Below are 24497 nucleotides of genomic sequence, written 5' to 3' on the forward strand. Positions count from 1 at the left end.
AGACAGACTTGAAGGCTGGTTCTACTCAGAGGTAGTGAACAGTAATATTGTGCTTGAATCGGAATCAGCATGCTTAGAGCAGGAAAATGTGTGATCATTTGGTAATGAACAGTACTGTTATGCTGACATTAAAGAACTGCCATTCTTTCTGAAAACAAAAAAACAAAAAAAATATGTTTTAACAATGTTATCCAAATTCTTCTAGTTGTTGAAACCTAATAATTGGCCTATTTTGATGCATTTAACTTTTTCCCGAAAGTGGAGTACTTTTCTTGTGTTTTGGTATAGGCAAAATTCTGAATTATTTTTACAGTGGAAGTAATAAAAAGATTAATGGTTTAAAAAAAAAAAAACAGAAAGAACACTTAAGAAAGAAATTAAGGAAGATACAAATAAATGGAAGCATATACCCTGCTCATGGACTGAAAGAACTAACATCATTAAAATGTTCATACTACAGATTCATCTACAGATGTTCATCTACAGATTCAACTCAATTTCTATTAAAATACTAATGGCATATTTCACAGATCTAGATCAAATACTTCTAAATTTTATATGGAACAAAAAAAGACTCTAAATAGCCACAGCAATCTTGAGAAAGAAGGAACAAGTTGGAGGGATAACAATACTTGATATCAAACTATACTATAAAGCCACTGAAATCAAAATAGCCTGGTACTGGCGTAAGAACAGACACCTAGATCAGTGGAACAGACTAGAGAGCCCAGAAATAAACCCATATCTCTATGGTCAATTAATATTTGACAAAGTGGGCAGGAGCATACCGTGGGAAAAATATAGCCTCTTCAATAAACGGTGTTGGGAGAACTGGAATGGTACATGCAAAAAAATGAAACCAGACCACCAACTTACACTATACTCCAGAATAAACTCAAAATGGATAAAAGACTTAAATATAAGTTGTGATACCATAAAATTCCCATCATAAAACAGGCAGTAAAATTTCTGATATCTCATGTAACAATATTTTTGCTGATATATCTCCCAAGGCAAGGGAAACAAAGTGGGGGGTGGGGGGGAGAGGAATAAACAAATGGGATGACATCAAATTAAAAAACTTCTGCACGGTTGAAGAAACCGTCATCAAAATGAAAAGGGAACTGACTTTATGGGAGAACCTATTTGCCAATAATACCTTGCACAAGGGTTTAATCCCCAAATTAACTAAAGAACTCACACACCTCAACACCAGGAAGACAAACAATCCATTTTAAAAATGGGCAAAGGACCTGAATGGGCACTTCTCCAAAGAGGACATACAGGTGGCCCATAGACATATGAAAAAATACTCAACATCACTAGCCATCGGAGAGATGCAAATTAAAACCATAAGGAGATATGACCTCACACCAGTCAGGATGGCTATCATTAATAAATCAATAAACAAGTGCTGGCGAGGATGTGGAGAAAGGGGAATGCTAGTGCACTGATGGTGGGAATGCAGACAGATGCAGCCACTGTGGAAAACAGTATGGAATTTTCTGAAGAAATTAAAAATGGAACTGCCTTTGACTTAGAAATTCCATTGCTGGGAATCGTCGTCGGCAGCCGTCCGTCTCGAGAGACGATGGTGTAGCTTCTTAAGAGTCTATCTGCACCGCCGAGAATGGCTGTGCAGTCCAACTCGGGAGTGACACGGTATATGTCTCCTCCCGTGTTGAATCGACATCTTGTGATGACGCTGGAGTGTCCTCTCCAGTGAAGCTGAAGCTACAGAGCCTGGGCAGGGTGATATGGAGGATCTGCTGTTGCCCATGCAGCAGACCCCCCCTCTCTTCGCAGCTGAAGGATCCAAGGGAAAGACGGAGTCAATACAGCTTGGCTTCAGGTGCGCCGCAGGAGTTGCCGGTGTTGACTACAACGTCAAACCGCCTTAGGGACTCCGGCTCCGGATTTTCTGTCGGGGTTTACTCCCTTAGCCTTTCCCCTGAAGAGGTATGCCGCAAGGCAGCGGAGGTTTTTTGGAGTCAGAGTTTTCCTTCTCTGATGTGCCCTGACTGGAAGATCGAACCAGCGACACTTAGCTCGCAGGCCGACGCTCAATCCACTGAGCCAAACCAGCCAGGGTTATTGCTGGGAATATACCCTAAGAATCCCAAAACACCAATTCAAAAGAACTTATGCACTCCTATGTTCACAGCAGTGCTATACACAATAGTCAAGAGCTGGAAACAGCCCAAGTCCCTATCAGCAGATGAATGGATTAAAAAACTGTACTACATTTACACAATAGAATACTATGCAGTAGAAAGAAAGAAGGAATTCCTACCCTTTGTGACATCATGGATGGAACTGGAGACTATTATGCTTAGTGAAATAAGCCAGCTGATGAAAGACAAATACTATATGATCTTACTTATAAGAGGAATCAACTGAATAAAATAAACTAATGAACAAAACAGAACCAGAGACATGGAAACATAGAAAAGACTGATAGCGGCCAGAAGGAGTGGTGGGAAGTGGGGAAGAGGTGGCTGGAGTTGATGGTGGGCAGAAGGGGAAAGGATTTGTCAAAGAACATGTATGAATGACCCATGAACATGGACAACGGGGTGGGGATGGACTGTGGGGGTGGTGGCTGGGCTGGGTGGAGGAGGCTAAATGGGGAAAAATTGGAACAACTGTAATAGAATAAACAAGAATAATAAAAATAGATTCTTCAAAAAAAATTCACTGAAGCCAAATGCAGCCTCTCAAACAATAACAGCTGGTACACTGATACAGATGGCTTCCTAGAACACTCACCTGTACTACAAGGAGCCCGTCCCCCAGGAGATAATTCCAGTTTTTTGGGTCCTTCCTCATATATGTTTATATGTGTTGTTTATCTTTTTCATTAACTCATGTAACATATTAAGCATAGTTATCTTAAACTCCCTGTCTAATAGTTCTAATACCTGGTTCATCTTCGTTTCTGGTTCCCTTGATTTCTCATCTCTTGATAAAACAGTGGTTTACTCTTCCTTGCTTTTTGTTCCATTTTTCAATAAGTGCTGAGTGATATGTATATAAGAACAGTATAGACTCAAGCAAATAGTATTTATACATAGAAGTGGGCACACCACATCTTCTAGCAGGCCATTAGTGCACAAAGTTAAGATAATTTAGTCAGGAGTTGAGCTGGATTTGGATTTTATTGTTTCTGTTACAATTTTTAGTTTACCACAGGCCTCAAATTCTTCCAGAAGTGGGATATTTTTTACTACATGCTGAAAGCAAGGATGGGGTGCTAGAGGAGATTTTTTTCAGTGTTTTTGTTTTATTCATAGCCTCCAGCAGTTACTGCATATCTGTGATACAAAATAGACTTCTATCACCAAGTACTCCAGTGTCAGCAGACCTCTTCTTAGTATCGGTATGGAATTCTGGGCCCAAGAAGGTTCCTACCCTCTCTCCAGGAGCAGCGGTTTTTAGTTTAACCCTATTCCAGTAGCAGTGGATCTTTGCCTGGGCCCTTGGGATGATTGTTAGAGCTCGTACATTCACGGGCTTAAGGCACGTGTGTCCTATGAAAGAAAGGGCTGGGGACCTGGAAGGCTTCATGCTTGCCTCTCAGCAGCAGCTGGTCCTCTCCTGCATGCCAGCACCAGCAAGTCTTTGTTTCCAATCTTTCTTCTGAGCAGCCCGTGACTTCTTATTATTCACTTATATGGAAGCATCCTCTTTCTCCTGTGCGCTGCCAAAAGGGAGACTGGTTTGTGTCTTGTCTCTTCTTGGAGGGGCTCATCACTCTGTAATTCACTTTACTTTATTGCCTTGTGATTTTGGATCTCCAATGAGTTCAAGAAAAGTTATGATTTTGTAGGTTTCCAGGCCTTTTATTATTATTGGGAGTGACATTTTCATATTCTAAACAGAAGTGCAGAAGTGGAATAGCGAAAGTAATTTCTTAATAATTTCTCCTATTCTCCCTAATTCCCACAACTTAATAGTTTTTATTCCCAATTAGAATCCCAAAGATCTTACATTATAACTGGTTGATATTTCCTAAGTCTCTTTTAATCTGCATTTTTCTCCTCCACATTTTTTTCTATCTAACTTATTAATTGAAGAAACTGGGTCATATATCCTACAGAGCTTTTAACTGCTTTGATTTTAATGTTGATGTTCTCATTTTCCTTTCTAATTTGGTTGGTGCTTATATAAAGAGAAGCTATTGGCTAATATATGCCTTTTCTCTGGTTTTCAACAACTTAAGCACATCACATTATTAATTCTAGCATTTTCTTTTCTTGAAACTCTACCTTATCTTAGGATTTTTTCCTTAGGAATACAGTTATATAACTATTACTAAAATATTTTTTGTTTTATAATATTTATACCCTTTATTTTCATATTTTATTGTATTATATTAGCTACAATCTTCAAAATAATATTAAAAATGATTATAATAGTTCATGATTTTAATCAAAATCAATTTAATATTTTACTTAATTTGATGATTCCTTTTTAATTTTGGTAAAATCTTTGTAATATATGCATAGATTTTTTTTTCTATTCTCATTAATATAAAATCTTATTAGAGATGGCTGTTGGATTTACCAGGTGCCCTTTCAGAATCTAGTGAATTAGTAATATGTTTTTCTCTTTTATTCTATAAATGTAATAAAATACTACCATTGGTTTGCTGATATCAAACCAATTTCAGGCTATGTTTGGCTGAAGAAGTTTCCTCCTGGGGAATTTTATCCTGTTACCAAAACCAGTCAAACCCTAGCAGCATTGCTGTTACTTGTAGAGGAGTGATGGCTCCATATTTGTTTTTTCAGAACACACGCAACCATATCAAAGTCTCTCAAGTACTACTGTTTGATCTCAGAACATGTGGATGGCAGCTCTGCATAGGACAGTCAGACTGTTATACCTTTTCTCTGCTAAGGCCTAACAAAGTGAGCAGTTTCCTTTCTCTTTGGTGTTCCTTGTATCTAAACCAGTGACTGACTAAAAAAAAAAAAATCACAGATTATATATTGTATATAATAATTCTGCCTCCTGGTTATTAAAATGACACAAATATAACAACTGGAATGGAAACTGGTAAGTCCAGGTTATTCTTCCTCTTCTCTCTTAGCCTTTATCAGTATTTACTGAGTGTTCACCATCTATATAATTATTGTCTTTAAACTTAAAGAATAAAATATTACTTGTGTAAACCATATTATACCCTTAGTAATAAGTATTTGCGTACTTCAATTTAACAGACATTTACTAAGTACTTACATTGTATAAGGCACTGAATTATATGGTTTATAGAATACAAAATCCTTAAGATCATACCCTTAAGAAACTCAAGATCTTTAGGGTACCTAATTGGAAAGATGCACAGACAACTATTATACAAAGCAGAAACTTTAAAGTTTCACAATAAAGGAATAGACAAAATACTATTGGAGATAAGAAAAGGAGAAAATGCTTTGGGACTGGAACTCCAAAGCCAATTTTATAGAAGAGATGGAGTTGGGCTAGTTCTTAAAGAATGAAAAGAATTTGTACACATAAAGATGAAAGAACAGGGACTTGTCAGATGGACAGAGCAATGTCAAGAAAGGAATAGTGGTGGGAAAGCAGAGGGACATGTGTCGTGAGTAGCCATTTGTTCAGTTGGTCTAGAGCAGTGTTTTCCAAGTATCCATGTAAATCAAGACTCATCTGGGGTAATGAGATTAGTGTCATGTCATGAACAGCTTAAAAAATTTAATACACTAGAAACTATCAGAATGCATTGCATTCAATAAAGGTAAATATTATTTTGAGAACTACGTACATATAAGTATGTACACAAGTATCTATCTATGTGTATCTCCTTGTAAAATGTATGTATTTTGAATCATAGCCAGAAATGTTGGCAAATATTTTTCTGTAAAGTGGCAGATTGTAAATATTTTAGGTTTTGCAGACTAAGAGGCTATGTATGGTCTGTCACGATTTCTCAGCTCTGCCACTGTGGCACAAAAGCAGCCATAGACAATACATAAACAAATGAGTATGCAGTGTCCTAATAAAAAGTTACGTACACAAATATGCCTAAGTCCAAATTCGTTCCATGGACGGAAATTTGCTAACCTCTGACATATAGGGTAGGGTGGAAAAGGGCGTATTAAGAAACAGGACTGGAAATGGGAGTGAGGAGAAGCTGGTTTCTGAACCCCTTTGCCTGCTCAGCCTAGATGTTGGGAAGTGACTCAAGTGGAGACAGGAAACCACGGTGTGCGCAGCGGTGAGGTCCACTTGCACTTTTCAGCAAGCTTTGCTTTCAGATAGTTATGCTGATTGCAACATGTAGGCTGGGTTAGAGGGGAAGTTTAAAGATTCTCATGTTTATGTTTGCCTATGATTTCCCTTTCAAGGAGCACAAGAGACTTTTCAACGTATGGAAGAGCCCTAAAAATATTGCTTCCTCCACCCTTCTTCAGGTTCAGGTGACACTAACATGATTTGACACATGAAGCCCCTGAGCCCAAGAAGTGGCGAAGTGCTTCACCCAAAGCCCCAGCACCTGGAAAAGACCTCCAGTTGAATTTAATTACAGTTGAACTAAAAAGACGGGTCTCTTTCCATACGATGCGTGTTGCTTTCCACTGTGCTGATCAGTCTTTCTGATGAAAGCAATGACTGATTCTCTCTCTCTAGCACTCAATAGTAAATGACGATTAGAAGGCCTGAGGGACTGGACCGCTCAGTCTTGGAAGGAGAAAGTGGCTTCATTCTGCTCTTATACGTGGCACTATTAATGCCAATTCTTGGGGAGGCACAAGCCGGTTGTATCAGAATTACCTGGAAAACTTGCTAAAAGTACAGATTTTCTGTCCTACCCATACTTACAATTCCTGGCAGAGTGCAGCTGGAGAATCTGCATTGTAAATAAGTATCCTTGTATAATTCTGATGTGCAGTCAGGAAAAGAAAGCATTGCCCTGCTGAAAGTCAGTATTTTCATTTCCCATTAGGCATGGTAGAAAGAGTGTGTCTGAGATGCTACATCATCAGTTGGGCCAAGAAGTCTAGAGGCCCAGGAATGTGAGCCTGATGATGATACTCAAGACTCTTACCTGCCACTTATGGACAAGCCACACAGCCTCTCTGACCCTTACTTCCAACCTGTAAAAGTCATCTGATCATCTAAGTAATTTACCTAATTAAGGAAGAGAAAGTGGAGAGATAGAAAGGTTTTAGAGCTGAGGTTGGGGAGAAAGGTGCTTCTACAATTTAACCAGACTTTTTCCAGTGGAGACCTTTCACACTGTCTCTGAGGCATGGGGCTGTGTACCAACTAGCAATGCATAGGTTAGTGCCAGGAAAGCTTGAAATTATGGATCTGCTTTGTGCTCTAGAATGCCAAGCTTTTTGTCCAAGATGAGCAGAATATATCCTGGGTAGAAATTTCCCTCGGCGGTTTCATGAATGCCCAGAACTTTCCAAGGTAATGAGCTGGTGATGGAATGGATCACAGTTCAGCTTTCTCTCCTATGGAGAGATCGAGTTCCTGCACAATGGGATACCAGTGTTAATTGCTGTGTCAAAGAACCAGCGTCATTTAAGAAGCCAAATCATTTTTTGTGCTAGGACCAGGTATTCCCCCACTTCCTGGGAAGGGCCCTGGTAAACTGCTTTACAGAGAGAAAGGAGAACTTTTTATAAATCCTCACATTTCAGTGGAAGAGAACTGTTCATCTCAATGGCATTCTGGCTACGTTTCTAATGTTCTAAATTTGAAGAGATGCGGATTTGTTCCATATACAAAAATGGATGTACTAACATACTAAAACTAAGATCTAACCCAAAAACTGTGAAGTTTTTTGTTATTTGTTGATGATATTCTACTAGTTTTCATTGTTCTCTTCAGTCCTGCAATTTGGGGAGAGTATGAATTGTCAAAGCCCAGAGTTTGTCCCTTTATATGTAACACTGAACAATTGCTGTTTGTGTAGACCTGGAAAAGTTCCAAGCTTGACCACTATCTTGAGTATTCGTCGTCGTCGTCGGCAGCCGTCCGTCTCGAGAGACGATGGTGTAGCTTCTTAAGAGTCTATCTGCACCGCCGAGAATGGCTGTGCAGTCCGACTCGGGAGTGACATGGTATCTGTCTCCTCCCGTGTTGAATCGACATCTTGTGATGACGCTGAAGCTACAGAGCCTGGGCAGGGTAATATGGAGGGTCTGCTGTTGCCCATGCAGCAGACCCCCCCTCTCTTCGCAGCTGAAGGGTCCAAGGGAAAGACGGAGTCGATACAGCTTGGGTTCAGGTGCGCCACAGGAGTTGCCGGTGTTGACTACAACGTCAAACCGCCTTAGGGACTCCGGCTCCGTATTTTCTGTCGGGGTTTACTCCCTTAGCCTTTCCCCTGAAGAGGTATGCCGCAAGGCAGCGGAGGTTTTTTGGAGTCAGAGTTTTCCTTCTCTGATGTACCCTGACTGGAAGATCGAACCAGCGACACTTAGCTTGCAGGCCGACGCTCAATCCACTGAGCCAAACCAGCCAGGGCAATATATATATATATGACATCTTGAGTATTACTATTACTTTTATTACGTTCTTTTAAAAAGCTAAAGTCAATAGCCATACAAATTTGTTAAGTAAAATCAGGCAATGTGACAATTTTTATTGCTTGCAAGAGACTGCTCTCTGTTGAGTTTTTCACAATAATAATAATAATAATAATAATAATAATCTTTTAAAATGAGCATTAGAATGTGCTGGGTATTGCTAAGCCTTTTGTATACATCCATCTCTTTCTGGAAACTTGGAATTGAATCCAGGTCTCCTGGCACCAAGATGACTTGTCCGTCATTGTTACATCAATTTTTCCACTGTGAACTCTGGAGCATAGCCTGGTGCTCTTGAAGTTGGCTCTTTTTATATCTGCCCATTCTCTAGCGCAAAAGGAAGAGGCCCAGAGTATGTGTGTATTCCATGTCACAGGAAATCTCAAGCACCTTTCTAATCTTTTAAGATTTGCTGGGTCCTCTGCTTGTTATGCAGAAATTGAAGGTGCACTGAGGACAAGGGCCATGTCTATCTTGTACAGCTCTGTTTCCTGGATATATGGCAGGCTCTGAGTATCTGCAACATGGATGGAAGGATGGAAGGAAGGAAGGAAAGGAAAAATGGAAGGAAGGCTGGGATGATGGATGGGAGGTGCATGAATGAAAATATAGAAGGAAGAAACAAATACTTTCCATTTTGGTATTTCTTCTTTGAGTTATTACTAGTTATATCTTTATCATTCTGAATGAATGTATTTCTGGAGATCCAGGCATTAGGGTATCCCAACATTTAGGAGGACTCATAAAACAAAACCACACAAACATATGCCAGTTGGAAGAGGGTAGGTTGGATGTTATAAATTACAGCAAAATCAGAATTATATAAAATTTCAAAATAAAGTTTTGATATTTTTAATCCTCATATAGCTAACACAGAGCACTTCTAGGAAGACTCCTTCCACAAACCTGAGTTAATGAACGGATTTTAAATTCCAAATACTGTTAAGTATTTGGAATTTGTTTAATTAACTTGATTATTTCCTGTGTGAGGGTTGCTGACAATTACCTGTAAATAGCTATGTTCAGCACTGGGCTAGGTTCCAGCTTTAGTGATTTTTTTTTTTTTTTTTTTTTGTATATACTAAATTGTTATGGCGTTTAGCATAGATTTTCTATGCTCTTTTGTCTTTTGGTTTATATAATTGACTTACTCCATGATTGTTTTGTGAATGGATTTTTAATTCCCCTAATAGTTAACACAGTTCATAACAATTCCAGGGCCATGCTTCTTCCTTTATTTATATTTCACACATGAACTATGTACAACATAAGAAGATTAGGTTCATAATGGTGCTGTGGAACAAATATTGAATAGATTTAGCTATCTCTTATTTATACAATTGTTTTATTAAATATTGTATATTTTCCAAAAGGTAAAATAAAGGACAACTTTAGTCCATTCCTTATCTTAATGATCATGAACTCTACATTTGGCTGTTTCAACATCCATCTAAATCTCTAGAGAAAGAGGCCATATATTTGTGAATTTCAGATTATTGAGGTTCTACCACATTTCTTTTGTTTGTGGTCAGTTTGTATAAATTTGGCTGGGTAGCAGATGTGACGTGAGGAAGCAACGTCAGTGTTAAGGAGAATAGGGTCTCCGCTGGGCTGGCTGAAACAGGCTGTGTGCACATGTGCAACTCAATCTAGGCTGGGTCGGAGCGCAGAGGCGCCGTGATTGACATTCCCAAGTGCTTCCTTGCAAAGTTCAGAAACTGAAACTCCCTTCTAGACCTTCTACAAACTATCAACCCTGGGAAACAGAGCTCCCTCCTGCAGCAGGAAGAATGTCTTCATCCCATAAGAGCCTTTCCCTGGGGTCTTCATGGTTCCAGTTCCATTGATCCTTCAATTTATTCTCCAAGCTGATGATAAGTGGCAAGAGGAGATGTTGTGCGACACTTAAGTGTGAGCAAAAACAAAGAAGTAGGGCCTCTGAGACTGTGTCCACACTGAGCAGTGTATTCTGGGAATGGAAATCCTGGGCAACCATGGCCCTTAGCCACAGATTGAAGAATTCCAAACAGATTGTTTCTTTTCACAGTGTCTGCTATGGGACTTTTAACAATGGGGCCCATCCCTTGGTATTTATGATGCAATCCTTGAAATTGTGTTTTGAGGTTTCTCTACCTATTCTCTGATAGATTCTAGGTGGCCTCACTGTAGTCATTATACTGTCTGCAAACTTGTGGTGCAGTCTTTAAACCCACTGGAGAGATTTCTTGCACTGTTATGTCCTGTCAGGGAAGAATTCTCAGAGTTGTGTTCCCATTAGCAGTGGTGGCAAAGAAATGAGATGGAATGTGTGAGTTAGGAGATTCCATTCTCCCTTACTTTCCTGTGCCGGTATGCTCAGGTGAGAGAAGTGTATCAGCTGGCCAGCCAAGATATTGTAATGTTTTCCCCTCCTCTGGGATTGATGGCTTGGTGGCCTCAGGGCATGCACTAATGAAATAGTGCTAATACATATTATTTATTGAGTACCTCCTAAGTAAGAGATATAATTCTTAGGGCCTCCTAGACATTATGTCATTGCGACTTCTCAACAATGGACCATACTGACCCTCATTTTACAGATGAGGTCACTGAATCTTAGGGACAAAGTTCAAGCCACTGGCAAGGTCACATTGGCAGAGCCAAGATTCAAACTTAGTATCACTGGCTCCACAGTACTCTGCTGCCCCTGTTTAAGAAAATGCTGAGGAGTCATTTTCTCCCATCTGGGTCTTCTTGTATTTGGGGATGGAATGAATGCAAGAGGACTTAGTAGGCAGGTGTCATATAAACAGCCCAGCACCAGGAATTGACAGACCTGACCCCAGACTTGACTCTTCCTCTCCATGGTTGATTGAACTTCCTTACAAAGACGGCTTAAACTTCTCTGGGATTCCATTTCCTCATTAGTGTGATGCTCTGTAGAGTTTTGTCTAATGTAACATTCCACATTGCTTCTAGCTAGCTACTTTTAGTGAGCTGTGAATCTGATGAATTATATCAAAGTTCAGTATACTGGAGTTTCACTCACTTATTTATTTACTCACTCAATGAGCATTTACTGCACACCTCCTCTGAGCCAGGGCCAGGGTAGAATGAGGAGTTATTTCAGACATAGGCTCTTCTCTCATAGAGGTTACAGGGTGTTTCTGTGCTCAGGATATTAGCCAAAAGTCCTGCGGCATTTTTGTTCTGAACATTATTATTAGTAATTATCATCATCACTGTCCCCATGATTATCACCAAATTGATTGTTCCATAGTCTCATTATTGGGAGGAGTTATGTTGCCCACAGCAGAGGATTAGCTCCCTCTGTCAATTGCTGCCTTTTTAAGCAGTGAAATGTTTCTGAACTGGCGGCTAGCTCTGACCTGCCGATATGCAGCATAGCTTTGTTCTCCAATTGGTGGAACTATGAGAGTATTTATTTTTTTAAAGCGCTTATTTTTATGCATGGAAAAGTGATAATTTTCCACAATTCTTCCCTGTTGGCCAACTTAAGTGGTTTGAGACATGGAAGAAAATACCTGTCTCAATTCTGTAGCACGGTCTCCAATCTCAGATTCACCTGCAAGGTGTGTCTCCCAGTTTTTCCCTCGTAATTACACTATTCATTTTTTAAAAAACAAATCCTTGTCTTGAGTAGATAAAGAGATGATGGGAAGAGTTTCACTTCAAATTAATGAAAACTTGACTTGAAAATGAAATGAATAAGTTGATATGAAAGAGAAGTAAAAGGAAATTTGGCAACTTTCCTGCTTGTCTAGTGTGAGAAGGAAGACGTGCAAAGTTATTGCCTGAATCTTCAGAAGGGCTGCCTGAGCTCTAGCCACGTGGGATGTGTTGTCCGCTTCATTGCAATGCCCGAGGCCCACTGTCATTCCAGGGCTATTCTAGTCGTAAGCAAGGCCACAGGTGCCCAAGCCACCCTGCCGAGGTTTGAGTCTTCTTTTTACCACTTAGTCGCCATGTGACGTCACACCAATGACCTAACCTCAATCTCTTATTTGTAAAAAGGAGCTATCAAATTGTGAAAATCAGATAATGTTTAAAATACTAAGTTCACTGCCTGGTGCTTTGCTATTACTCTTCTAAGAATGGAATTTGTCTTGCTTTGAATTCTGCTTCCAGAGCAAGTTTTGTATCTCTATTTCCTGTCATTTCTGGCTCCAGGAAATGGATGTGCTAAGGTTTGTGCTGAATGTGCGCGCATCCTAAAAACCATCAGGAACCTCTTTGAGTGAGTGACCAACCACCTAGTTTGCCTGGGACTGAGAGGTTTCCTGGGATGTGGGATGTGTAGTGCTAAAATTAGGAACGTCCCAGGCAGACCAGGGTGAGTTGGTTACCCCCAAACTGGCAAAACCCTCACAAGTTTTCCAAACAAAAAGGGCAAGGAGAAACCAGGATATTGAGGCTGACTCCAGCGAGAGCCACCTATCTCAGCGAGGCCAGCGACATCTATTGAACCAGAGACCAGTGTCTACTTTTCTTTAGCATCAAATTTGAACAAAAAAGAGGAAGAGGTGTAATTCATTACCCCCCAAGCGATCTGCCCCCAGTAGGGAACTATTTTGAGTACTTTTCACATAAGGCAGTGGCTTTTAACCCTGGTTACCCATGAGAATCACCCAAGGAACTTAAAAAAATACTGATGCCTGGGTCTCATTGCCAAAAATTTTGAGCATTAGTGTCTTGTAACACATTCTTTAGGTGATTCTAATGTGCAGCCTAAGTTGAGAATCACTAAACCACGTTCCAATTTGGAGTCAACAGCAAGTGCAAAGTGATTTATATTTTCCTAATTGACAGAGTCAGACCTTCCTGATCTGAGTGCCGCTGAGATGACTTGATCTGTTAGTAACATGTTTGATGTTTGATTGAGTTGATTTGCTCATGCTGGGATTTCCGTTTGAAGAAAATTCAAATGGATGATTGAAATGATTGAGTACTCAGTTCATTTTTCCCTTTTTATTTTGTGAGGTCATTCTACTTACTGGTTTATTGCCTAGTAGTTCAAAGTAATAATTGTTTTAAAGCTTGAGAGAATTCAAGGTCTAATTTGGATGGAGGGGGAACAGGGATGTTTCTAATGAGAAAAAATAGACCTTCTTTTTTGTACCAGTTTTTGTTGGAGTCATGTCACGAAGGAGCTGAGCACCTTCCTTTTGATATCTGGGTGGTGTCAGCTGCTTCCCTGGGCTGTTCAAAGTAAGACTGGGCATCAGGTTGGGCTGGCCAGGATGCAGGACGGCAAAGTGAGTGCTACTTATAGGCTTTGGGAATATAAGTAAAAGCTCCTTGCAGTGTCCTCAGCCAGGAATCCAGAAGAAGCAAGCTTCAAAAATTGTACTGATGTTATTCAGTGCTAAAAAGAAATGAGATCTGAAGCCATGAAAATTTATGGAGGAACTTTAAATGCATACAACCAAGTAAAAGACGTGGAACTGGAAAGGCTCCATATGGTATGAGTCCAACTATATGATAATCTGGAAAAGGCAAAACTATGAAGAATGGTAGGAAGATCAGTGATTTCCAGTGGCTGGGAGGGGGGATGGGAGGAGGAAGAACAGGCCAGACACAGAAGATTTTTAGAGCAGTAAAACTGTTTTATATATTCTGCTAACGAATACATGTCATTATGTATTTGTCAAAACCCATAGAATGTTCAACACCAAGAACAAACTGAATGTCAACCATGGACTTGGGGTGATAACAATGTGTCAATGTAGTTTCATCAGTTATAATAGATGTCCCACTCTGGTGGGTCACATTGATACCAGGGATGGTAGTATTTGCCTGGGGACATTCTATGCTAACTCCCTGTACTTTTTGTTCAGTTTTGCTGTGGAGCTAAAAGTGTTTTACAAAATAGTCTATTAAAAAATTTACAGCAATAGCGTGGATAAATGCTACAGTAGAAGAATTTTTTCTGAGATCTCATGTTTTAAAGACAGAGCGAATGTGAATATGTGAAGTAAGGAGGTAAAGAAATATCTTACTTGTTTTTTTCCCAAAATAACTCTTTAACTGTTCACATAATGTTGGGATTTTGCCTGGGAAAAAATGGGGTGAGATGCAGGCTTGGTGAACCCCCTCTCTACACATGTTCAACAACCGTAGAAGTAGCCATGGGAGCTTTTGATATGAATCTGAAGCTTTGTACTTGCTACGGGGGTCTCTCTGTGAGACAAGCAGACCCTGTCCCCCAAGCCCAGCATCCCCAAAGGCCAAGGTTGACAGCTCAGACATGGCCCTCCTTCCTTTCCCATCCTGACTTTCTGAAGCCTTCCAGAACATCCCTGATCTTAACCCTAAGACCTGTGAGCCCCACAAGAAAGGGGGAGGGGTCATTCAATCTCTATGCTCTAAAAAGCTGTGTTGTTCAATCTGAGAAATGGGATCAATAGTTTCAAAGTTTGTCATCTGTTCATAAGTTGATACCCCAACTAGCTCTTGGTAAATAGAATTCATGTTTTTAAATATGGATTTCTATACACTGTTGATGACTTAACAGTTTATTTCTTTCTTATTATGAAAATAATACATGTGTATTGTGGAAATATGGCAGCAGCAGAAGAAAAACACCTGCGATTCTGCCACTTCAGAGATAGCCATGGTTAGCGGTGTGGTGTATAGCCCCCCAAAGCACACTGAGAGAATCCAGGGGAAAGATCTGTACATTTGCAACATCATCAATGTCTCGACCCCCACCTCAAAGAGTGTAAAGAGCACAGTTAGTTTTACTTGATCATTGGCCCCTTAGGAATCTTGGCAAATGTTTAACTTGTAAGGCAAGTATATCCAAGCCAACTCACAATCTACTAGACAGTTGGCTACAAATGGTTGATGGGCTGTGTTTTTTTAAAATCCTGCTAAAAGAACTTTATATGTCTTCACCACTAAGTCATGACATCTTATCTCACAGTTAATGCCATCTAATGGTTGTATCTCCAGGTAATGTAATCCAGCTGGAGATGCAAGGTATGTAAAACCCATGTTTTAGAACAAAAGGGTATTTTTCTTTCACCAGTACATATAAGTGATTTTTCAGCTATAAAAGGACAAAGGGTTTTTAAATTATTCCACCGGGCAGAGTTTACTATAATTTGTTTTTTCTGGCACTTGGCCATGGAGCTAACCCAGCATCTTCCAAACTTCTCCCATTTTTGTAGCAAAGAATTCACTGAATGAGCCTAGAGTCCCTCCATGGTGTGATGACTAAAACCCAGGGTCCCTTTAACCAGACATGTAGAGGTGTCATCAACAGACAATGATCAGTGTGTAGGAAGAACTAAAGACATCCTTTTTTTCTTTTAATTATTTCCACTGCCCACTCAAGGTTGTATGTTTCCCTTTTTGAGGAAAAACGTATAACATTTAACACTGTAAATATAACAGGAAGGGTAAGCTTCATCAAGAAGTTTTCAAAGATGCGTAACTAAGGCATTGTTCCAGCATGTTCAAGATTTACACAGCTCAGTGACATCAGGTCTCCTTATTTTATTTTCTCTGTATGTTTCATAGCCGTGAAACCTAAGAGAACTGTTGTTTACTCTGATTCCTCTATTGCAAGAAGAAATGTTCCACCCCCTGGTCCTAGTTGCCTTAAGACGTTGCTATTCCTAGAGACAGAAGATAAAATTATATAAATAATTGAGACGAATTTGCCTCAAAGTGTGTGTGGAGGAATCAGCACTGTGTTGGTGCTTTATGTGAATTGTAGCAGCAAGATCAAGATCAACAGCAACAGCAACAGCAACCACTTGTGACATCCCAGTCACTGTTCTGAATACCTAGGCATACTTACTTGCTTCACCCTGGTAACTCCATGGGGTAGAGGCTATTATTATTGTCCCTATGTTGCAGGTGAGGACAGCAAGTCTCACAAAGGTAAGTAGCTGAGCCAGGATTTGAACATGAACAATTTGACTCAAGAGCCTGCCCTCTGAATGTGATTAAATTTATATAACAACCCCACAAGACTGGTGATGGTGTCTCCGTTTTACAGACAAGAAGCTGGGGCTCAGAAAGATGATCGTCTTTGCAATAACTTCTCATACCTGGGAAGCAGCGGAGTTTGGTTTAAAACCCTAGTTCCAGAGCCTTCCCCATCCCTGCCCATTATACTATGTTTCTCACACTATAGCATGTTCCTTTGTACTCAGAGCTTTGTTCACATCGGAGGCAGCTTACAATTTGCCAATACACAGATACCTAAATGGGCCTACCACACATATTTCTGGGCTCTTTTGGTACAGGAAGCTACCTGTTTAGACTGCAGTCATTCATGTGGATTCCACAGTGTGAACTGCATCTCTTTCTACATAAGTAGTTGTAGGGTTAAGCTTCACATTTTATCTCTGCCTTAAGGACTTTGCAGTTGCTGTCCCCCTGCTTGGAACGCTTTGTCCTGAGATCTTGGCATGGCAGACTTCTCAGGTGTAAGCTCGGATGTCATTACCTCAGAGAGGCTGAGCCTGACTACCTGTCTTAGTTTCCTAAGGCTCCCATAATAACGAACACAAAATGGATGGCTTAAAACAACAGAAATGTATTCTTCTCTCACAGTTCTGGAGATCAGAAGTCCAAATTCGAGGTGTTGTCAGGGCTGTGCTCCTTCTGGGGGTTCTAGCGGGGAATCCTTCCTGCCTCTTTCAATTTCTGGTGGCTTCGTGCACTCTGGCTTGTGGCAGCGTAACCCCCACCTTTGCCCCTCTCTGTGCCTCCTCTCTGTGCCCTCTGTCTGTGTCTCCTCTTCTAAGAATACTTGTCGTTGGATTTAGAGCCCACCTGGGTCATTCAGGATGATTTCATCTAAGGTCCTTCACGTAATTATATTTACAAAACTGTTTCTCCAAATAAGGTCCCATTTGCAGGTTCTGAGTGGACATATCCTTGTGTGTGTGGGGAGGGGGGAGGTGTGCGCCATTAAACCCTACTGTAGGTAAACTGCATTATACATAAAGCCATCTTTGCTGCTGTCACACTCTGTGACATCATCACCCAGTTCATTTCTTTCTTAGCCTTTGGCCTTATTTGATGCATCTTGTTCTTTAATTTGTCTACTCTTCTGTTGTTACTGGTCTCCACCAACCTGAATTCAAGCTTTATGAACATCACTGCTGTCCTTACTACCTAGACTGATGCTTAGAATAGGGTAAAAATCACCAAATATTTACTGAATGAATTATAGCATTCTGCAAGTGTGCTGCCACCTTGGCTCCTTTCAACAATTCACAGGATTTTAGTTTATTCATTTTATATTATCTTATGTTATTTGAATTTCAGTTACCTGTTTTTGGAAATGTAAGTATATCATGGGACATACATTTAACACAATGAATAAATATAGCCAGCCATTTCCATGAGACAATTGCTAACTGATCATCATAGTTCATTTAACTTTTACTCTCCCCCCACCCCCAGGAACGAATCCTCAGTAGAATATTCCTTTCTCCCCTAGGCTCCGATCACCTCCGGGAAAAGGATGGTCTTTGGGCTGTATTGGTCTGGCTGTCCATTATTGCTGCCCGGAAGCAGAGTGTGGAGGAAATTGTCCGAGATCACTGGGCCAAATTTGGCCGTCACTACTATTGCAGGTGAGAAGAGTACAGCTCTCTGTATGGACCCCGGGGTACTACTCAGAGAAGGTTCCTAAAGCTGGTGGGCTGGAGAAGGAGAAATCTTTCAGGAAGATCTGAGGCCCAGAGGATGAAGCTGGAGAACCCCTGAGAGGTGGCTGGGGATGCTGTCAAGGACTGCCAAACGGGAGGGCACAGACTTCCCCTCTCCCAGCCACGGCCCTCTGTACCTAAAGGTGGGCAGCCATCTCAAAGGGAATTGGAACTTCAGAACCCTGAGAGGTTCTTTGGTGCTTGTAAGGTTGTGCAGTCAGACCAGGGGCTTTTCTTATTAGTTCTCCACCCATAATTATTAAAGAAGGAGGGGGAGGCAGAGACAGAAGCTATGACATGTCAGGGCGCTTTTGTAATCCTCTCCCTCTCTTTGTCTTACCTCCCCACTAATGGTCCAGACCATGTCCGAGGTGGCTGAGCTGGTGCCCTCTGATAGGGCCACATGATTCAAGAGCCCCAGAGTTTGCTAAAGTTTATCCCCATGAAAGGAGGTACAGAAAAGGTAAATATTACCCTAGGAAAGAGGAAGAGAAAAGGTCAGTGGCTATGAGCTTAGGGTTGGAGGAATGTCTACCACTCATTGGAGTAAGTGAGGGGGCAGAGTCTCTGGCTGTGTGGTTGCCTGCTAGGTGTGTGTCCCTAGTACCAAGCCATGGTTTAAGGGAACAGTGGTAGGAAAGGGTGCTAGGAAAGAATGTGGGGATGGGGCAAGGGAAGCCTTTCTTGGGTAGTCTTAAAGTCTCTCTGTGTATTAAAAACAGATTGTGGTTCATTTGCTTTGCTTATAAATAGTTAACTAGTTTGGATGTTTGGTTGTATTTCAAGAGCTTGAGGACAGAAAGAAAGCTTTAGACTTCCCTTATAAGGTGATTGTTTCTTAAGAGGTCATTTACTTAGATAAGTATCAGAATAAGGAAGCCTGTGATTGTACTCATTAAAATGAAAGAGGCTGCAATGCTCTGGCAAATGTTGACAGCACCATAATAGTCTTGGTTCCTGTTCAATCAAGAAAGCTGAGGATGTGGGATCCTGCAAACCACCTCTAATTATTCATTGTTTCATAGAATAAGGACTCACAAGGCAGGTGGAAACTTGTTTGACCCCCTAGCATTTCTAACAAGTGCCAAAAAATCCTGCTCCTTGTGGGCTTTTTTTGGCAAAGCAAGGGGCTAACTGGCACAGCAAATCCTTCAATGGAATAAAACTGTGTTTAAAAGTTCAAACTGATAAAATACATTATGATTGCTAACCTCTAGCTTAATGTGATCGCCTTGAGTCAGGGATGTGTTGCTCATAATTTGTGGAATGATTATGTAGCTTTCTGCCAGCGTTTTGAAGACCTGGTGTTGTGATAAGTGTATTTATAATATAGTTCACTTTTTGTGGCCAAGAGCTTACATGATAATTACTTTTTTTTTCATAACAAATACCATATTAGAGAATATAATGCAGTGGAGATTTGAATTCTTGTTGGACATTGTTTCATGTTTCAGATTTCTGTCCAAAAGATCACAGAAATAAAGGGAAAGGGAGGAGGGAAAGGTAGAATGAAAGGTAAACATTTCCTTCAGCCTCCAGTAAGTACAGACTGAAAGGTGCTTATGAAATAAAGTGATTTCTAGCCTGTTTTCTTAGTGGAGAGGAGATAAGGAAACAATCTTGGTTTAACTAACATTGAGCCTGAACTTGTATCTGAGAACCCAGAAGATTTTCCTTATATGAATGGACCCCAGAAGTTCTCCATTTCAGGGTTTCTTCCCTTGAGCATTTGTTGGTGGTGGTGGTCATCAGATGGGGTTGCAGTGAGGGGAAGGTAGTGCTAGGACCTGCTTGTGTATGAAGGTGAGCATTTGGGCAGACTGGTCTTATGACTTCAGCCACAGACTGAATGTGGTCTGTTACGTTGGTGGGTGTTCGCAATTTCTGAATCACTCTCAATGCTTCTTTATCTCCTACTGGACCCTCTTATCCCATCATCCTGCCCCTTTCTGCTTGGTTGGGTCTTTACCTTCCCCAAAAGATTACGTTTATAGTAGGCTCAGAATTCATACACTGATGAGGAGGAATGTTCTGCGTTCCCTACTGTTTTGTTTCTGAGGCTGGGGAAGACACGCCTTGTGAAGGAGAGAGAGAATAGAAGGAATGAGTAAAGGTGCAGAGGCCACATTGCTAGACATGGTTTTATTTCCTTTTCTCCATCTTGGCTAATATCCTGATATTTACCTAAAATATGTTGAGTGGAAAAAGTAGAAACAACTATTCAGATCTTCCTTCTTTCATTTCACTCCGAGAACTCATTCTTTCTCTGTGTTGCTGGGATCCTAAATGTGAGGTCCCAACACAGACACTTGAGCACAGCTGCCCCTCTGAGGGCTTGCTTCTTCGTTTTTTAAAATTGATTTTAAAGTCAGAGAGGATGAGAGATAGATAGGTAGATAGCAAGATAGAGAGGTAAATAGATAGGAAACATCAATTTGTTGTTTCACTTATTTATGCATTTATTGGCTGATTCTTATGTGTGCCCTGATGCGGGATTGAACCCACAACCTTGGTGTATCAGGATGACTCTCTAACCAACTGAGATACCTGACTAGGATGAGGGCTTGCTTCTTAAACAGAACACTCTGGCTGCACCATTAGATCTGAGTCAAAAACTAACTGACATTGGGAAAGACCCTCCAGTTTCTTTATGGTAGTGATTAAGAATAAAAATAACTAACAGTTTTAAGCACTGGTGTCTGGCATTGTGCCAACTACAGTACTTGGTATCCATTATCATATTTAACCTCCATAACAAGAAATGAGATGGGTGTTATTTTTAAACTTTTTTTTTCCCTACTCACCCCTCAGCCCCATTGTTATGTTTGAGGATCTTGGCTAGGAGGACTTTTTTTTTTTTTTAATGGAAAAGTGCTGATATTTCTTCCACATTTCCAAGAGAGTTTTATGGTATGTTAAACTCCCTTTTTCTCTCTTCTCCTCCCTTGATTGATCTTTCTCCTTCCATCCTCCCCTTTCTCTCATCTTTCATTCCACTACTTACAAAACACTTGCTACTTACCAGAAGCAGTCAAGAACAAAACAGGTAAGGACTCTGCCCTCCGGGCAAAGATAGACAAGAAATATTGTAATAAACAAATACACAAACAAGGTAAATACCAACTGGAATAACTACCAAAGAAAATATAAAGGGTGATGAGAGAGGGAGGGGGTAGAGGGAAGCTATCTTAGATGGATCTTCAGAGAAGGTCACTTTCTGGAGGCAACACTGAGTTTGAAAACTGAAGGAAGAGAATGGGCCAGCTCTTTGAGTAGCCAGGGGAAGACTATACTATGTAACGGGACAGACAGCAGCTGCAAAGGCCCAGTGTCAGGCAAGGGTGAAGCGTCTCCGAAGGTTGGAAAGAAGGCCAGTGTGGCTAGAGCATAGCGAACATGGGAGAAAGGGGGACAAAGGCAAGCGGGGAAGTGGGCAGGGCCAGAATCCACAGTGCCTCATAGACTGTGGTTTGGGTTTTGAGACTTGTTTTCAATGTGTTGGATGCTTTTGGAGGAATTTAAAGGAATGGAGTGACATGACTTGATTTTTACAAGGTCACTCTGGCTGCTGTGTAGAAAATGGATTGTTAAGAGCCAGGTGGAAGAGGGGAGACTAGTTGGGGGTACTGCTTAGATGACCTGAAGAGGTTCGCTTAATTGATCATTCTCTAGTTAGGTTTGTGTTCATCTTGTGTCCTGTCCCCCCCGCACCCCCCACCAACAGGTTTGACTATGAGGGACTAGAGCCCAAGATGACATATTACATCATGAGGGACCTGGAGGCCCTGGTCACAGACAAGTCCTTTATTGGCCAGCAGTTTGCAGTGGGGAGCCATGTCTACAGTGTGGCGAAGACAGACAGTTTTGAATATGTGGATCCTGTGGACGGCACCGTGACCAAGAAACAGGTACTGCTAAGAAATGACCAAAACAGGTTATTAGGCAGAGCCAGGTGCCAAAAGCTCCTGGAACTAGAGAGTCGTTAGCGATGATATACTCTGAGACCTTTGTTTTATAGACAAGAACCCTGTAGCCAGGCGCGAGGGAAGCCCTTGGGGAGGGTTACCTACCTAGGAAGCTGCAGAGGGGAAGATTAGAACATGGGGCCCTGAATTTCTGTTCACTATTCTTTCCAGTTGGTAACTAATAGTGCACTAGACCCAATGCTTCCTTCTGAAATGTTTGCAGCCTGCAGACTCTCTGTGTGGTTGCCATTACTAGTGATGGATTTAGTTAAGTTTCAAAAAACAAACGATACTTTTCCTTGGGACCTTCAGGTACAGGAATGTTTCATCTTTTATTACTTTATGTCATTAAGGAATGATAGGAGCTTAGCTAGATGGGCTTGTTACTCATGGTAGGGGTGAAACAATTGGAAAATTTGTCCCACAAAACCCCAAAGGAAGATATATGGTTGAGAATTATTTATGGTTGAGAATTATTATTACCATAGATAAGTGGCAAAATTAACCACAACTTCTATTATGGTCTCATTTTTATAAATTGTGTAAGAAAAGTTGAAAGTTCTTACAATTATTTTTCTTCTTGGTTTTATTCGTTGATTGTCTATGGCAAATATTGACTACTCGCAGAGTAAATTTTAACATTTATGGTCTAATTAAGATGCTTTGAGTAATGTTAAGAGAAGTTTCACTCTAAAATCCCCAAATTCTTATCTTCTTATAATCCTTCATTAAGTACACACAACAAAGCAAATCAGAAGCTGTATGGTATTTTTGGGACTCAGTATAATTGTATTAATTAACATAGTAATGCTGTTTTTATTTCATTTATACTTTTTGTCCTAGTGTACCCTGATTTGCAAATGTTCCAAAGCTCAATGTCATTCTGTTATTCTCTCGGTATTCCCTCTCTGGTCTGCTTAGTTTTATGGTGATTTTTCTTCTCTATCAAAATGTCAGCCTTTCATTCTAGGCCTTCTCTAGCCGGACAAATTGGTTACAGTCTTACTTTGGAAAGGTCTAAGGTAGTGGAGAAATATTGGTTAAGAAGTTTAAAGACCCAGAATTGAATCGTACCCCTGCCACTTGTTAGTGTCTGACTTTTGGAAAGTTGCTTGATTTCTTTGGGTCACAATTCCTTCCTCATCTGCAAAATACCTGTCTCAGAGTTGCTTCAGAAATGGAATGAAATAAAATACACAAAAGCTCCTAGCTAGCCTTCACATAGTACATTTTTTTGTAGTTGTGTTCTCTTTCACTCCAGGATGCTTTCTTGACTGGATTGAGTTCTATCCAAAATAACACAGTGACTCCCTGAAAATGTGAAGTCAGGAGCTCGGCACATGGCGCCTTCGAGCCTCTATGCCTTGGATAAGTCTTTTTCAGTTTTGTACCATATTTTCAATTCCATTTTACTTATGGGATCTCAGACCCAACTTTTCCCAAAGCCAAGGCTTATTTTATTGTTGTTACTGTAAAATTAAAAAATATGTGCCCTCTAACGTATCTTTGGGAGGCTTCTGTTCCCCCTGAGGAAAGTTTGAAAACCATTCCTTGAAGGGATTGTCTAGTCAGTGCTAGGTTCTGGACTTTATCTACTCATTTAAAGCTTATCTGTTGAGCTCATTTGTTTTGTTCTTAAATCCACTAATAATCTACCATTTTCTTCTTTAGTGCACTCAGCATTTGGATATTTTTTTCCTCGCTTTTTAAAAATTGTTCATATCAGGCTAATTTCTCAGCTAGGTCTCATGTTTGGACATTTTTTTATTCCATGCCCCCTCCCCTCCAACCCTGAATACTGGTTTCGATTTTTACTCTGGAATTTATTGATTTTTTTTCTTTCCACTCTTTCATCTGAGCTCAAATGTGGGCATAAATAGATAAGTGCTACCAGGACCTGCCCTTGGGAGTTGCTCTAGTACAGAAGGAAGGTTGTTCATCTTCCCAGATTCCAGGGTCCATGTGACATCTTCATTAGCTAGCTCCTCCCTGGGTCTGGGTTTGGCTCAGTGAAGGTTATGAGAGGCCAGTTAACTCTCATTGCCACTACCAGTAAGTCACAGGTGGTTCCTTCACCACAATTGGCCCTGTTGGCATGGGAGGGGGGCGGGGAAATTCCTGCATCACAAGGCTGTTGCTAAACCTCCATCACTGAGGCCCACATCTCAGCATTCTTGGGGTAGCAGTAATTGCCAACATTTAATTCCAGGGACAGTTGAGTCTAGGGCACACTTCATGCAACATTGCTGTGGGAGGCAGATAGCTATGGCCTCTCCAGTGTTCTCTTGTGT

The 24497-nt window shown here is 40.7% G+C and overlaps 1 protein-coding gene across 1 annotated transcript in view; it reads left to right on the top strand.

Annotated features, from left to right (window-relative positions):
- Positions 1 to 24497, top strand: part of PGM5 (phosphoglucomutase 5) — a 175108-nt gene that overhangs the window by 103430 nt on the left and 47181 nt on the right. Inside the window, exons 8-9 of the mRNA XM_090274149.1 lie at positions 18031 to 18166; positions 21966 to 22149. Of these exons, the coding sequence (XP_090130275.1) occupies positions 18031 to 18166; positions 21966 to 22149 (320 nt within the window). The remainder of the gene's footprint in view (positions 1 to 18030; positions 18167 to 21965; positions 22150 to 24497) is intronic.

Source organism: Furipterus horrens, unplaced genomic scaffold (genome assembly GCF_987537825.1).
Source record: "Furipterus horrens unplaced genomic scaffold, mFurHor1.1.pri manual_scaffold_4, whole genome shotgun sequence".
Classification (NCBI taxonomy): Eukaryota; Metazoa; Chordata; class Mammalia; order Chiroptera; family Furipteridae; genus Furipterus; species Furipterus horrens.